This window comes from Zeugodacus cucurbitae, chromosome 5 (assembly GCF_028554725.1).
Source record: "Zeugodacus cucurbitae isolate PBARC_wt_2022May chromosome 5, idZeuCucr1.2, whole genome shotgun sequence".
In the NCBI taxonomy this organism is placed as follows: Eukaryota; Metazoa; Arthropoda; class Insecta; order Diptera; family Tephritidae; genus Zeugodacus; species Zeugodacus cucurbitae.
The window spans coordinates 22930225-22945605 of record NC_071670.1 but is presented as its reverse complement, the minus strand read 5'-3'; the positions used below and the strand labels follow the sequence as shown (position 1 = coordinate 22945605).

Genomic DNA, 15381 nt, shown 5'->3' with positions numbered 1-15381 from the left:
CAATCTGAGCCAACTACCGTGGGATAAGCCTCCATAACATCGCTTATGAGGTTCTATCGAGCGTGCTGTGTGAAAGACTAAGGCCCACCGTCAACAAACTGATTGGACCTTATCAGTGTGGCTTTAGACCTGGAAAATAAACAACTGACCAGATATTCACCATGTGTCAAATCTTGAGAGAAGACTCGTGAAAAGAGGATCGACACACATCATCTAATTGTCGATTTTAAAGCTGCTTTCGACAGCACGAAAAGGATGTGCCTTTATGCCGCGATGTCTGAATTTGGTATCTCCGCAAAACTAATACGGCTGAGTAAGCTGACGTTGAGCAACACCAAAAGCTCCGTTAGGATCGAAAAGGACCTCTCCGAGCCGTTCGATACCAAACGAGGTTTCAGACAAGGTGACTCGCGCAGAGCTAATCAGAGAAGGTAAATTTTTTTATAGGAGTGTACAGCTACTGGAGTACGCCGACGATATTGATATCATTGGAAACAACACCCGCGACGTTAGTTCTGCTTTTTCCCGCTTGGATAAGGAAGTGAAGCGAAAGGGTCTGGTGGTCAACGAGGACAAGACGAAATATCTCCAGTCATCAAACAAACAGTCAGCGCATTCGTGTCTTGGCTCCTACTTCAAGTCCGTCATAATTCCCGTCCTACTTTATGGTGCAGAAGCGTGGACGCTGTCAACATCCGATGAGGCGACACTGGGAGTTTTCGAGAGAAAGGTTTTGTGGAAGATTTATATTCCCTTAAACATTGGCAACGGCGAATATACCGCAGACGATGGAATGATGAGCTGTATGTGTTATTCGACGTCATAGACATAGTCCAGAGAATAAAAAGACAGCGGCTACGCTGGCTAAGTCATGTTGTTCGAATGGACGAAAGTGCCCCAGCTCTGAAAGTTTTCGAAGCAGTACCCGCTGGTGGAAGCCGAGGAAGTGGGAGGCCTCCACTCCGATGGAAGGGCCAGGTGGAGAAGGACCTACCTATTACCAATTGCCAAACTGCCAAAAGGAAATATGCGTGGCGCGCTGTTGTGGACTCGGCTATAACCGCTTAAGCGCTGTCTACGCCAGTCAAGAAGAAGAAGAAGTATAGTAACAAAATCAAAACAAAGACAAATAACATTACAAAATAAGTAAGCTGTTTATTCATTTAATTAATATTCAAAACTAAATAAATTATTATTATAATATTAGGTCTACAACTTTGCTTATATACATATGTTGATAGAAAAAAAAAGTTATTCACGTTTTTTCAAAGCGAATCAGCAATCAGTGATATAGCCTTTGGAAGGTGTGCTCTCCAAGTCAGTTATTATTGTTCCTCAAAACATTAAGCGCGTTTTTCTGGGGACCAAGTTTTCAATGTCAGTTGTCAAATGTTCTGTGTTCGAGATACAATTTACTCGTGCTTGAACGACGGATTTTTTCTTTTTTCAATTACAACTATTTAAAAAAAAAAAAAAAATGTCAAGCAAAACAAAATTATTATTTTTTTTTTTGAAAAATATCTGCCAAAATTCCAATTTTTAGTTTTTTGTCTTTCCTTCGTTCAAGCACGACATTATGCTCTTACCTAGAACACTTATTTTTGTTGTTTTTTCATTTTGGATGATCCTGTCAGGAGTTATGCTGACAACGCGGACGCACCTTTTTTCCGAGGGGTCACCGGAAATGATGTCTCAATAGAGGAGTTTTACTTTTTTTTAATTTCAGAAATTATTGTTTTAACCCATATTCGGCCGCTGGTCGATTTTTCGACCATCAACTTTGGAGGTCCATATTTCTGAAGCTAAGTGCTATTTTCATGGTTTGTTTTCAGAAAAATTTAATTCTGAATTTTATTAAAACATAAAGGATAGTTTTTTTCAGTTAAAACATTAAATGAAAAATTTGGTAGAATCATAAAAAAATTAATTTTTTAAAGTATTTTTGTTTAATTTAAAGAAATTGGGAAAACAAAAAAAATTGTTTTTATTTTTAATTGTATACGAAGACAAGAGATCAACTTTCAACAATCAAAAGAAACTCACCTCAATATTACAAGTTTTTTAACTTTTAAAACTACATACTCTTTGGTTGTCGAAAAACTGGCCAGAAATCGTCAAGTAGGACAAAATTTGTTCAAGCATGATTTTTGTTATTATTAAGTAAAAGGCAAGTATATATCTTCAAAATATCAAATATTTAATGGCCCTTGCTTTAGTTTTTTCAGATTTTATACTTTTATCGTTTTAAGTCTGGCATCACCTGTCCGCATGTAACCTTTTCGTCTCATATATAATCAACACAATGCTGCCATTAACGTCACGCCAGTGGAAATACGTAGGTTCATTGGTATTTTGTACATTTCGGGGTATCACACCTTGCCTCATATTGACCATTATTGGTCTGTTCGGCTCGACATGGGAATTCCAATTGTAAAACAAGCGTTGAGTCGTAATCGGTTTAAAATAATAAAGCGGTTCTTACATCTCGCTGATAACACCGATTTAAATACAGTAGATCGTTTTGCCGCTTATTGATGATCTCAATAAAAAATTTATGCAGTTCGGAGTTTTTAGCCATATTCTTTCCGTAGACGAACAGATTCCATACTTTGGTCTACACTCATGCAAAATGTTTATCAAAGGGAAACCGATTCGTTTTGGATTTATGTAAGTCGTGGTGCTTATGTTCAGAAAGTGGATATTTATTTTCTAGTATACTATATGGGGGTGCAGCAACCTCATCCTATCATCTTATGTGTCTATTGAATGAGCATCGATTTTTTGCAACCGGTACTATACGTGAAAATAGGATGGCAAAATCGCCCTTGAGGAATTTAAAAAAAGAGAAACGCGGGGCATTTGACCAGCTACTCGATGGTCAACAAGAAATATTGACTATACGGTGGAACGATAACGATGTCGTCAATGTTATTACTAATAACTCCACAGCCGAACCAATGGTATATGCTAAAAGATATTGTCGGAAGCAAAAGAAAACTATCACCATTCCACAGCCCAAAGTAATACTAGAATATAATCATGGTATGGGTGGAGTGGATCTTCATGACAATGCTGTGGCCAACTCGGATATGTATACGAAGAAAAATATGGTGGTGGCCAATATGCATTAATGCTCTTGGTAACGCAATGGTCAATGCATGGAAGTTGCATTGTATGTTAGCAAAATTTCAAAAGACGAAACCACTTTCACAAATTGATTTTCGATCTGAAGTCACCAACCATTTGTTGACTTACGACAATAAGGAAGATTACGAGAATGGAGATGAAGATGAGGACTCTGGACATCCATGGAACCTCTCTCGGATCATCGAAAAGGTACACGCCGTCATGAGAAGTCTTGAAAATAAATATCGGCGCTGTAAGTTATGCAAGAAACGTACTATTTTTACTTGCAAAAAGTGTAACGTTTATTTACATACTAAATGTTTTGATGAATATCATCAAAATTTTTAAATTTACGTCTGTACAATATACTTGTATTATATAAAAAAATACATATCTTTTAAATAAAAGCAAATAATTTGAACTAAAATCATTAAAGAAAATAAAAAAAAATATATTTTTTATATTTTTTTATATTTTTTTTTTCATACTTGACGGTTTTTGGCCAGCGGTCAAAAAAACGGTTGGTCAAAAAATTTTTTTTTCTTTTAATTATTCTTGATTATGATCATAAAATCACTCCTTCGAAAGGAAATTAAAAACTTACTGTGATTTCATGTAGCGGCCGAAGATGGGTTAATATATATATATATATATATATATATATATATATATATATATATTTTGTATAAATAATTGTTTACATAAAAAAATTATTTTCAATAGGTCAATTAATTCTTTAAGGAAAAATATGACCATTAAGGCCAATATTCGAAAATAGTAGTTCTAGTAAAAATAATCCGTTATTTTCAAAGAGATGACTTTTGTCATTTATATCTAGTATTGTGAAAGGCATCACATAGTGATTGTTTGGCAGGTTCTTTTGCATGCACCTTATAGTCCAGGACAACACCAAGTAATTATTCCGTGATCCTGTCTATGGCGAACTTTTAAAAATAGACGCTCCTAGTTACGAATGCTTCTATAATAGTGGCTTTATGACATTATCTTCAAAATCTCAACAAGTTGTTAAACAAAACTGTTAATATTTGACATAAATCTAGTCTTTCTAGCAGTTCTAAATAAAACCATCAATTTAATGTAAAATTATTGAATTTCTTTATACTAGACTGAAATTATCATCATGGTGATTTATTAGTTTAGTCAAATGTGAATAACTGTTTTTTATATGGTAAACAGAAGAATTCAAATTGTATGCTTTAAAAAATCAAAAAAGTAAAAAAATGTATTTTAGTGTATGTAATCCGAAAAAAGTAGAAAACTGGCCGAGACCGTTTAATCGGTCGGTCTCTAGTTAAAAATTCCTAAAAATACGTTAACACACTAACGAAAAACATCAGAAACACAAAATGTTACAGAAAAATAGCAGAAGAAAGCTGCACTCAGATATTTTTACAAAATGGAAAATAGGCGGGCATCGCTTACTTATGGGTTAAAAGCCATATCTGAGGAACTACTCGACAGATTTCAATAAAATTCGGTATATAATATTTTCTTGACACCCTGATAACACGTGTGAAATCAATTCACAACAATATAACTCAATTTTGAATTCCATCTTATTCCTTCACTTTATAATATATACATAAGGAACCAATGAAGATAGCGAAATAAAACTTTAGACAAATACTGTAAATGATCTATGACATCACTTGTGAAAAAATTGTCGAAATCGGACTATAACTTTTCAATGCCCCAGATATCGAATATGAAGAACTCAGTGCCTTATGGTTATTTTAAACCCAAAAAATCAGTAAATCTCTCAGATGTCTTATTTTAATCAGAGGAAAACTTTTTCTTCTGTCTCTGTACCAGAAATGGTCAAAATCGGGTCATAACTTCCCCTAGCTCTCATATACCTAATTATAGGATTTTCAAAAGTACGGTCGGCTTAATAGCTTATAAATCGGTTAATATGTGAGTTATACTAACAAAATTAAGTGAGCATATATCCTTGGATATAGTGTACCTTGGTGATGAAAATTTGTGAAATCGGTTTAGGAATTACTTGAGCCTTTATATACCTTATATGATGATTTTCGTTTTCCTATTGGACTTTATGCCGAATATATGGGTCAAATTGTTTGTTATCATAATAAAACAAGTAAGAAAGGGCTAAGGTTGTGGCTGAACATTTAATACTCTCGCAATTTATTAATTTAATTTTATTAATATTATAAATATAATACACAATTTGACCCACATATTCGTCATATATATGGTATAAAGTACATTGAAAGTTGGAAACCCTAATATTATTTTAGAAGCACCGAGGTATTCATGTTCGATATATGGGGCCTTAAGAACCTATGGTCAGATTTTCCTATTTAGAAAGGGGCTGCCACACTATAAATGAAGTATTTATGCAAAGCTCTGATTCGATATCTTCACTGGTGCTTACTTTATGAATTGTAAAGTACAAGATTCAGGTCGACTTCATAGTTATGGTATATGGGAAGTAGGCGTGGTTGATATCCGCTTTGGACTAGTTTCACAACATATCATTGGGATGCAGTGAAAATATTACAAACCAAATTTCATTGATATTGGTCGAGTAGTTTCGGAGATATGGTTTTTGACCCATTTTTGGATAGTATAAGGTTGTACCTAAAAGAAACCATTCTAGAAAGTTTGGTTGATGTAGCTTAGGTAGTTTATGAGATATGTACAAAAATCATAGTAGGGGCGGGGCTACGCCCACTTTCACAAAAAAATTACATTCAAATATGCCCCTTCATAGTGCGATCCTTTGTACTAAATTTTACTTCCATAGCTTTATTTATGGCACTTTATGTGTGGACAAATGAGCGTCATCCCTAGGTCTTAACATACTCAACACACTAGCACACAGCATCACCTCAGACTCTCAACACTGGCACGCAAATTCAACACACTCACCATTTACAATCCACACTGTACACTCTTTTACTCATTTACTCCATCGACACCCAACACCACACAATCACACCACCGGCCTATTCACACAAAAGGGAATAAAAGGACCGACGAGGGGATCCCTTAATAGTATTTTGGTTTTTTCATTCCAGAGCGATAGCGATCTGTCATACGTCTTACGTGGTTTTTTTACGTCTCAAGCGACTCTAAAATAAAATATTATTAAAATTGTTAACATCGAATTATAAAAACATTATTAAAATTGTTAAATTGAAATCATCAGAGCTTATTAAATCAGAGCTGTTAAATCAGAACCATTGAAATCACCATTTTTTCTATAAACTAAATTGATTATGTGCCACATATGTATGTATATATGTATCCGCAATAAAGTACATACGGTCACATTTATCGGTTCTCTCTTTTTTTTCAACGGAAGAAGTGAAAAGGTGAGTTCACACAATTAAATAAATAAAATAAAAAACCTAAGTGCGCAACAAAAGTGAAATAATCAGACAAACAAAGTATACAGTGCAGTGAAGTGCATACAAATACAAAACAACATAAATATATACATAAAATATTAACAAATTGTGATGCACATATGTATAAGTAACATCGAAAAACAACACGGTAATTTAAACTTTACTAACAAAACAAAAAAGCGCGCGAAACCAAATAAAGAAATCCACCTAAACTAAACACAAAACCAAACATAAAAGTCACCTTACCAACAAGAACCAACAACACAACACATTGGAACTGCAGAATAGGAAGGAATCGACAATAACTCCAACAAACGAAAGCCAACATGTACCTCTTTTCACACATAACCCTAAATTCCCAAAGAGGTATTAAAGTGAGTGTATCAATTCCACTTTAATTTCAAATTAAATATATATATATATACTAGCTGACCCGGCGAACTTCGCCCCGCCCAATTTTTATTTGAAATAGTTAAAACGCTTTTTGAACTCTGTTCAAGGCCATTTATTTGTATGGAATGTTAATATATTCAGGGAATAACGTCTCTGATCAATTTAAATATTTTTGGCGAAGTTCGTTCTTTGTTTTGTTGTGTAGCGTGTAAACAAATAAAGAAGATGGCTCTCCAACACGCTAACATGACACATACATACCTATGTATGTACATATGAAACTGTAAAATTTTGAACTTAAACGATAAATCGGTTTGAATCATTCGAATTCTCAGAATGAACATTTCCTCACTTTTAGATTTGCTGTGTTGTAGTAAACTATTCACTACAGTGAAATTATTATTTATGAATAAAGACGGAAGCCTTAGTATATATCTGGTATAAAAATCCACGGGATTGAGATTTGAACTTGAGGTCAAAATTTTTAAAATTATTGATGCAAATTTTCGTAGAGTTGATAATAAGCACAAATTTTCATAAAATAGTTCATTTTTGATTTTATATTCAAGTTTTTAACAAATAAGTTAATTACAAAATTGTTAGTTGATAACATGTAACATTTAATTTAGGAGGCTTAAGCAATTCTTAAATAACAGCTGATTTTTGTTTTGAATTTCCTTTGAATTTTCAGCAACATCTTTCGTAGCGTAGGGCAAGTGTCCGTTCGTTTGCACTCAATAACAGCTTATACTTTTCCTTCAGTTCCCATAGGTGCTCCGACTCGCTAGTGATGAAATTTGGGGTTCTTTCGTTGTTTTCATCAATTTTTGATATAATTTTCCTCGCAAATTTATGTATTGTCTATTATAATTTAAATATTTCAAACATATTTTTATGAATGACATTTATAAAACATATGTTGCCCATAACGTTGTCATATATCATAATAGAATTTTATAGAAATTAAGCATTGACTGTGAAACGCAAAGGACTACTCAGTTTGCAACAATACTTAGCTAAGATTTTATTTAGGCACAACTTAAGTATGGACTGTGAAACCGGGCATTAGCCATACAAAATTCTATACCTAAATGCAAATAAATGAAATTTTTTTTTTTGCATTTAGGAAATACATGCAGAAATCAACGCTGCGATTTCCTAAATTCCTCTGAAATCTCCCAAATTCGAGGAAGATTTACTGGAAAAGAGTGGCAGCATTGCTTATTTGTCTGACCATACATATGTACATAACTTTATTTATTTCACGGATTGTATGTGATTTTTTCATTAAATTTAGAATATTGGAAGTCATAGATTCGTATAACTTTACCACAAATAATATAAACTTCAAACAGCGCATTTTCATTTAATGTTTTTAGCAAGTGGTAGCTTTTGTTATGACAGCCTAAATCCATGAAAATTTAGAAAGAAATGTAGCGCCATCTACTGTAACATACCGCGCCACCAACTGGTGGATAGCTCTTTGCTAATAATAATCAAATAATTTGCAATAAATAAATAATGCGACTATAAGGAGAGTTATAAACTATCCTATCTTTCAAGTTGGACCAAACTGCACACAGTGTTAAAAATTTCATTAAAATCGGTTCAGTATTTTAGGAGTCCATCGAAAACAAACAACGTGACACGTGATTTTTATATATTGAGATGTATGTTTGCACCTACGGTTATAATACAAAACCGATAATAATTAAACCCGTTTAATTTAAACGGTCTAAAGGCACACAAAATTGGTGGCAAAATACCGATATAAAAAATACGGTAAATAATAATATATATGTACCCACAATATATATATAAATAACTGATTACTTATTTCCTTGTAAGCTTACCTTCGTGTATACCAATTCACATAATTCACAAAGACAAAAAAAAGGAGAATTCAAGTATTTACTTGCACAAAATTATCTTAGCGATACCCCTTCAACTTATTAAGCTGTTAGCAGGATTGCTTCAAATAAGTAAGCAAAAGGAAGAAGAGAAAAAAGAATAAATACAAACATACATATATACATATCATCAAATTTACAAAATAAACGTATATACTAAAAGGCATATAATAAATACAATACACAACAAATTTTTATATATTTTAATTCCGCTTTCGCGCATCATTCTGAACGCGGTAAATAAGAACAAATAAATCGACCACATACTTACATACCTTTGTAAAAACACATACACCATATACCTGTGCAGAATTGCATACAAACCATTTAACGCATTCCATATGCACAAAACATGCACATGTAGGTACCTCGTTTCACGGACGCGTACAAGGGGATACGGATAATTACATATTGAACAAAAAAAATGTTTGCGAAAATAACAATTCTTATTAACTTAAAATAGTTTTCTGTTACCACATTTCTCAGTTTACGCTGAAAGAAAATATACACATATATTTTATTAATTCATTTCTTCTAAATGAGCACAGATTCCAAAGAATCCAAAGCTACTCAATTTTTAAAAATTTCAAAAATGGCTGATGACGATAAGCAAGGCACACCTGCAGAAGCTACACGCTCAAAGCAGAGTGTAAAACAAAAAAGATCAAAAGATCCTTTACTATCAAGATTCATCACTACTTTTATAAACTATTGCTGACATCACGGAATCGGTTATAAAAGTAAAACTCGAAAGTGTCCACGAAATCTAGGCACGCCTTCTGGCAGCATACGATACAGTAATTGATACTGACGACGCTGAACTCCCAGAAAACATAAAAGCTTCGGCGACAGCCAAATTAAATAATTGCCGTGGTCAGAACGAAATAATAAAGGGAATGATAAGCGAACAATTAAATGTAGTAAGGCCAAATAGCGCCCCTACTCCCCCTCCCAGAGTAGTCACAATAACAAAAGAAGACCTAGATAAAGGCATGTATCTAAATGTACCAACTTGTGATACTGAAGTTTTTACTGGATGTTATGACCAATGGCCGTCCTTGCGGGACATGTTCACAGCTCTTTACATAAACCATCCTAGACTTGCAGAAGCACAAAAGCTATTCCAACTAAGGTACAAAACACAAGGGGAAGCAGGTATTATCTTCAAGCAATTCGATATAAATGGCGAAAATTTTAAGCTGGCTTGGGAAGCACTAGTTCAAAGATATGAAAATAAAAGGGTAATGATAGAAAACCCCATAAAAACTATATTACATTACCCAAAAATTAAACAAGAAACCAGCCAGGAATTTCAAAAATTTTACTCGACAGTGACTAATTGGCTGTCAGTGTTAAAAACACAAAATTCCCCCGTAGAATATTGGGACCATATGATAGTAACTATTTGTGCAGAAAAACTCCCTCAGGCTGCGTTACTACAATGGGAAAAATCACTTGACGTTAGAAGAGTAATGCCCACATTGGAGCAAATGAAAAAAACTCCTCGCTGCTCAGTACGAGATAGCTGAGCGAATGGGCAGCCAAAATATGAATATATCAAGTCATCAAAATGAGTCGAGTAGAACCTCGTTTAAACCTCAAGCCAGCAATAATATGCAATATAATAGACATGTCAATAAAAGTCACACATTCGTTTCAAATCAAAATAATCAACGGCAATCGTTGTCTGAACTCTGTACAGGAGGTCATAAATTAAGATCTTGCGAGAGATTCAAAAAATTACCCGTTTCAGATAGAAACAATATTGTCCGTCAACACAGACTTTGCATAAACTGTCTGTCGAATAATCATATGACAAAAGACTGTGAAGGCAAATTTAATTGTGTATATTGTCCACGAAGACACCACTCACTGCTTCACATTACTAATTTTCAAAATATGAAGCAAAAGTAGTTTAATAAAACCACGGGGTTAGTCGCTACAACCACATCGGGTAATCCCGAAATAAGCGAGGAAAAACCATATTGCTCTAAAGCTATCTAAAAATTCAAGCGCCTCATTCAGAAAATGAAAGCAAAAGTCTTTTGCCCACTGCGGTCATCACCATTGAACATACAGGTGATATATTCAAACTAAGAGCACTAGTAGACCAAGGCTCTCAAAGATGCTTTATATCAGCAAACGCTCAAAATCGAAATAAAATTGCCAACAAAGCATTCCAATTTCCAAATTACGGGAATGGGCGGAAGAGAAGTCCAAAACTCAAATAAAACCTGTCCCATTACCCTTAATTCACCACTAGCGGATAAGCGCATTTTAGCAGAAGCTATAGTCTTACCGAAACTTACAAACATGCTTCTTAGCTACCAAATAAAGAGCAAGCAATTGGATAAGGTTTCACATCTGAATCTAGCAGATCCCAACTGCAACACCCCAGCTCCAATAGATATACTATTAGGCAGCGACCTTATGCCACAAATTATACTAGAAGGTGTTGAAAAAATATCAAGCACCCTTCTAGCACAAAATACTATATTCGGTTGGATACTAAGTGGACCAGTTACCGAAACAGTTACCACTTTGACAACTCAAGTTGTAGAAATATCCAATGAATACCTTAATACACAGTTAAGGAAATTTTGGGAGTTAGAAGAACTCCCTCCCATATCGATTAAAAACACCAGAAGATCAGTATTGTGAAGACTTCTACAAAGCCACAACTACTAGATCAGGAAATGGTCGGTACGTCGTACGACTACCCTTAAAACAACAATTCCCAAATACACTCACCTTAGGTCACTCTCGCACCTCTGCAATACAGCAGTTTCTAAGTATGGAAAAAAACCTACTTAAAAAGGGCGAACTCAAACCAGAATATGATGGGGTCTTAGAAGAATACCTTAATTTGGATCATATGGAGGAAGTAAGCCCATGGGAAAAATAATTAACGGCAAATACTATTCATTTTACTTGCCACATCATGCAGAAGTGAGAGTTGTCTTCAATGCATCAAAATCCACTAGTTCGGGGAATTCCCTAAATGACATTTTACGGGACCGACACTGCAACCGGACTTAATGCTCCTCATTCAAAATTGTCGTTTATTCAGATACGTATTTAACGGGGACGTTGAAAACATGTATCGACAAATAGTCGTACATGAAAAAGATCAAGATTTTCAACGAATTATTTTCCGAAAATCTCCTAATAGTTCACTACGCGACTTTAAACTAAAAACAGTTACCTTTGGCGTCAACTGTGCTCCATACCTAGCCATTCGTACACTTCACGAATTGGCAGAAGACACAAAGTCTGAATTTCCTCGGGCGACCGATGTATTAAAAACTCACACGTATGTTGACGATTCCCTGTATTTCTAAAATATTTGAAAAGGTGTTACTATCAAAGATGTCTCCTTTCCTCCACGAAAATAATGTAATACCAGCGCATCAATTCGGGTTTTGTGCAAAACAAAGCACGATAGAGCAAGTAAATAGAATAACTAACGAAATAAGAAAAGCATTTGAGCACAGAGAGTACTGTTCAGCTATATTTCTAGATGTTGCTCAGGCATTTGATAAAGTGTGGCATGAAGGGCTTTTATATAAAATTAAAAACATTCTACCTTTAGAATCGTATAAAATATTGGAGTCTTATTTAAATAATAGACAATTTATGGTTAAAGTAGGAGACTTCATATCTGATGAAAGACAAATAAGGGCTGGTGTACCACAAGGCAGTGTTTTAGGGCCAACTCTGTACATCATATATACTGCTGATCTTCCAACAGCTAATAATGTTTTGACATCAACTTTCGCGGATGACACAGCTTTAGTGAGCCGTAACAAATGCCACATTATAGCATCAAGAATATTAGCGGAGCACTTAAGATCTGTCGAAGAATGGCTAGCCAACTGGCGTATAAATGTGAATGAACAAAAGTGTAAGAAAGTTACATTTTCTCTAAGACCAAAAATGTGTCCGGCAGTAAAAATGGTGCCTCAAGCGAATGAAGTTACATATCTTGGCATTTACCTAGATAGAAGGCTTACGTGGAGAAAACATATATCTAGTACATATAACTAGCATGAAGATAAGAGCTGCAAATTTAAATTGGCTCATAAATAAAAACTCTTAACTTAGCCTAGACAACAAAGTGCTTTTATACAATGTGGTCATAAAGCCGATTTGGATGTACGGCATTCAACTGTGGGGTACGACCTGTGCAACTAATATCGATATAATACAAAGGTTCCAATCGAAAATGCTTAGAACAATCAAGTGCTCACCATGGTACATGCGCAATGATAATATCCATACAGATCTTGGTATCCCTATGGTAAAGAAAGAAGTAGAGGACAGCAGATTGAAATATATATCTAAACTCCGTGATCACCCAAACCCATTGCATAATGCTTTAGTACAATCCTGTTATCAATCACGTCTAAAAAGAAGAGATATGCCTGCATACTAAAGAGCAACGTTTCACCAAAACAACTCAATCACCTGAAGATCATAAAAAATATACCAATAGATAATTTGTTGGATACTAATTTCTTTATATTCATACACTAGAGATTCAATATCTGCATTATCCGCCAAAACAAAGAGACAAATTTTATCCTCTGTGGCAAAACTTTTTGACCCCGCAGGATGGCTTTCGCCAATAATGATACAAGCGAAAATCCTGATTCAAGAATTATGGCTGAACGGAACCGATTGGGACAAACAAGTGAAACCTCTTCGCTTAGAAGAATGGTCCCAGTTCGCTAATAATCTGAACGACATTTCTCAGATACAAATACCACGGTGGGTACACTATTCCCCCGAATTCAAGGTCGAACTACACGGCTTCTACCACGACTTGAACTCTGTGGCGCGCTGCTACTAGCTGAATTAGCTTCCATGGTGCAGACCCACTTAAACATGGCCAAATACAAATATATTTCTGGTCTGATTCTGAAATAGTTCTGGCCTGGTTAGAAAAACCACCACACGCGTGGAAAACATATATTTCTAACCGCACTTCTCAAATACTTGACCTTGTGGGAGCAGCAACATGGCGACACGTACACAGCCAGTGCTGATAATCCTGCTGATCTTGGTACAAGAGGGAGCAAGCCCTTGCACCTTGCCACCACCACCCTCTGGTGGAATGGCCCCCGATGGAAATCCCACGATTCTTGGGGTCATGTGCAAGATCTGCACTATGCACAAGCAGAAAATGCGAACGCAGATTATGGCAGCACTTCCACCTGAACGCTGCAAATTCGCTCTGCCTTTCACCACTACAGGTGTCGACTTTGCTGGGCCTTTTCAAATAAAGGCGTCTATGCTAAGGTCTCCCACTCTCATGAAAGGCTATGTGGCTGCCTTCGTCTGCTTTACGACAAAAGCAGTGCACCTTGAACTATGTACCAATCAGACGAAGGAGGCTTTTCTCGCGGCATTTGCTCGCTTCGTCGGAAGACGTGGCTTTCCATCCAAAATCATGAGCGATAACAGTAAAATATTTATCGGAGCTCAAATAGCCACAGAAAAACAGTTTGTGGATTTCATAAAACAAGTCTCACCTGACATTGTACAAAAATATGCCCCCCAAGGCATCAATTGGCAGTTTATCCCGCCCAGCGCACCTCATATGGGTGGTTTATGGGAATCAGCTGTCAAAGGCTTCAAGTCCCACTTCAAAAAAATCGCTGGCAACTACAAATTTAATTATGAAGAATTCACGACGTTATTGACTAGAATCGAAGCCGTTCTCAACTCACGGCCTCTCGCTGCACTCTCGCAAGATCCCTCAGAATTCACTGCCCTTACACCTGGGCAGTTCTTGAAAGGGGCGCCCATCCTGGCCACACCTGAGCCAGGCGTGGAGCCGCTCTCATTACTAAACAGATGGGAAAGAACAAAAATTCTCCATCATGAATTCAGTCGTCGATGAAAAGAAGATTATTTAAAGGACCTCCACAGAAGGTACCGATGGAAAACAACAACTCAGCTAGGAGATTGAGTCTTAATCAATGACGATAGTCTTCCCCCACCGAATAGCGGCTTGGCCGCATAGAAAAACTCTACTCCGTCTCCGACGGTCATATTCGCGTAGTCGACCTCCGTACTCAATCGGGAATACTAACCAGACCGCTCGTTAAATTATGTTTTTTGCCAATCGCCGACAAAATCGAAATGTAAAGCGTAAACAAAGAACAAAACCCAAATTATAATAAATAAATAAATTTATAACAAATAAAACAAATAATAAAGTCGGTCCACATGACGACTCACTCGTGCCATATTACGTGGCACCAACGCCATGTGAATATATACCACAAATGTAACTAACATAATATCTCTCAACAGAAAACGATGGAAACCGATACACCCACTGCACCAACGCCCACTATACAGTAGCAGCGCCGCGAACAATCATAGCCACAGCAACTTCCCGCAGCTCCGCGTAGGGGCACCCAACCACTAACTCCGGAACCACAACGACTCAGATGCGCTCTATGTTGTCGCCCACATCGGTTATCACACTGCGGCATCTTCAAGGGAATGACACCTCAGCAACGCCAGCAGGTCGGCGAAGCACA

At 36.0% G+C, this 15381-nt stretch overlaps 1 protein-coding gene across 1 annotated transcript; it reads left to right on the top strand.

The window, feature by feature from the left end:
- Positions 1 to 7854: 7854 nt before the first annotated feature.
- Positions 7855 to 12132, top strand: LOC114805253 (uncharacterized). Its single transcript, XM_029045871.2, has 2 exons — positions 7855 to 11433; positions 11471 to 12132. The coding sequence occupies exons 1-2, from the start codon at positions 11027 to 11029 to the stop codon at positions 11730 to 11732; spliced, it is 669 nt and encodes a 222-aa protein (XP_028901704.2). The 5' UTR covers positions 7855 to 11026; the 3' UTR covers positions 11733 to 12132.
- The last annotated feature ends 3249 nt before the right edge of the window (positions 12133 to 15381 follow it).

Bases quoted from the DNA above. Each gene is read 5' to 3' on its own strand.
- LOC114805253 (XM_029045871.2), top strand. From the start codon at position 11,027: ATGGGCGGAAGAGAAGTCCAAAACTCAAATAAAACCTGTCCCATTACC. The intron at 11,434-11,470 runs GTTAGAAGAACT...ATTAAAAACACC, and splicing joins CAGTTAAGGAAATTTTGGGA to AGAAGATCAGTATTGTGAAG.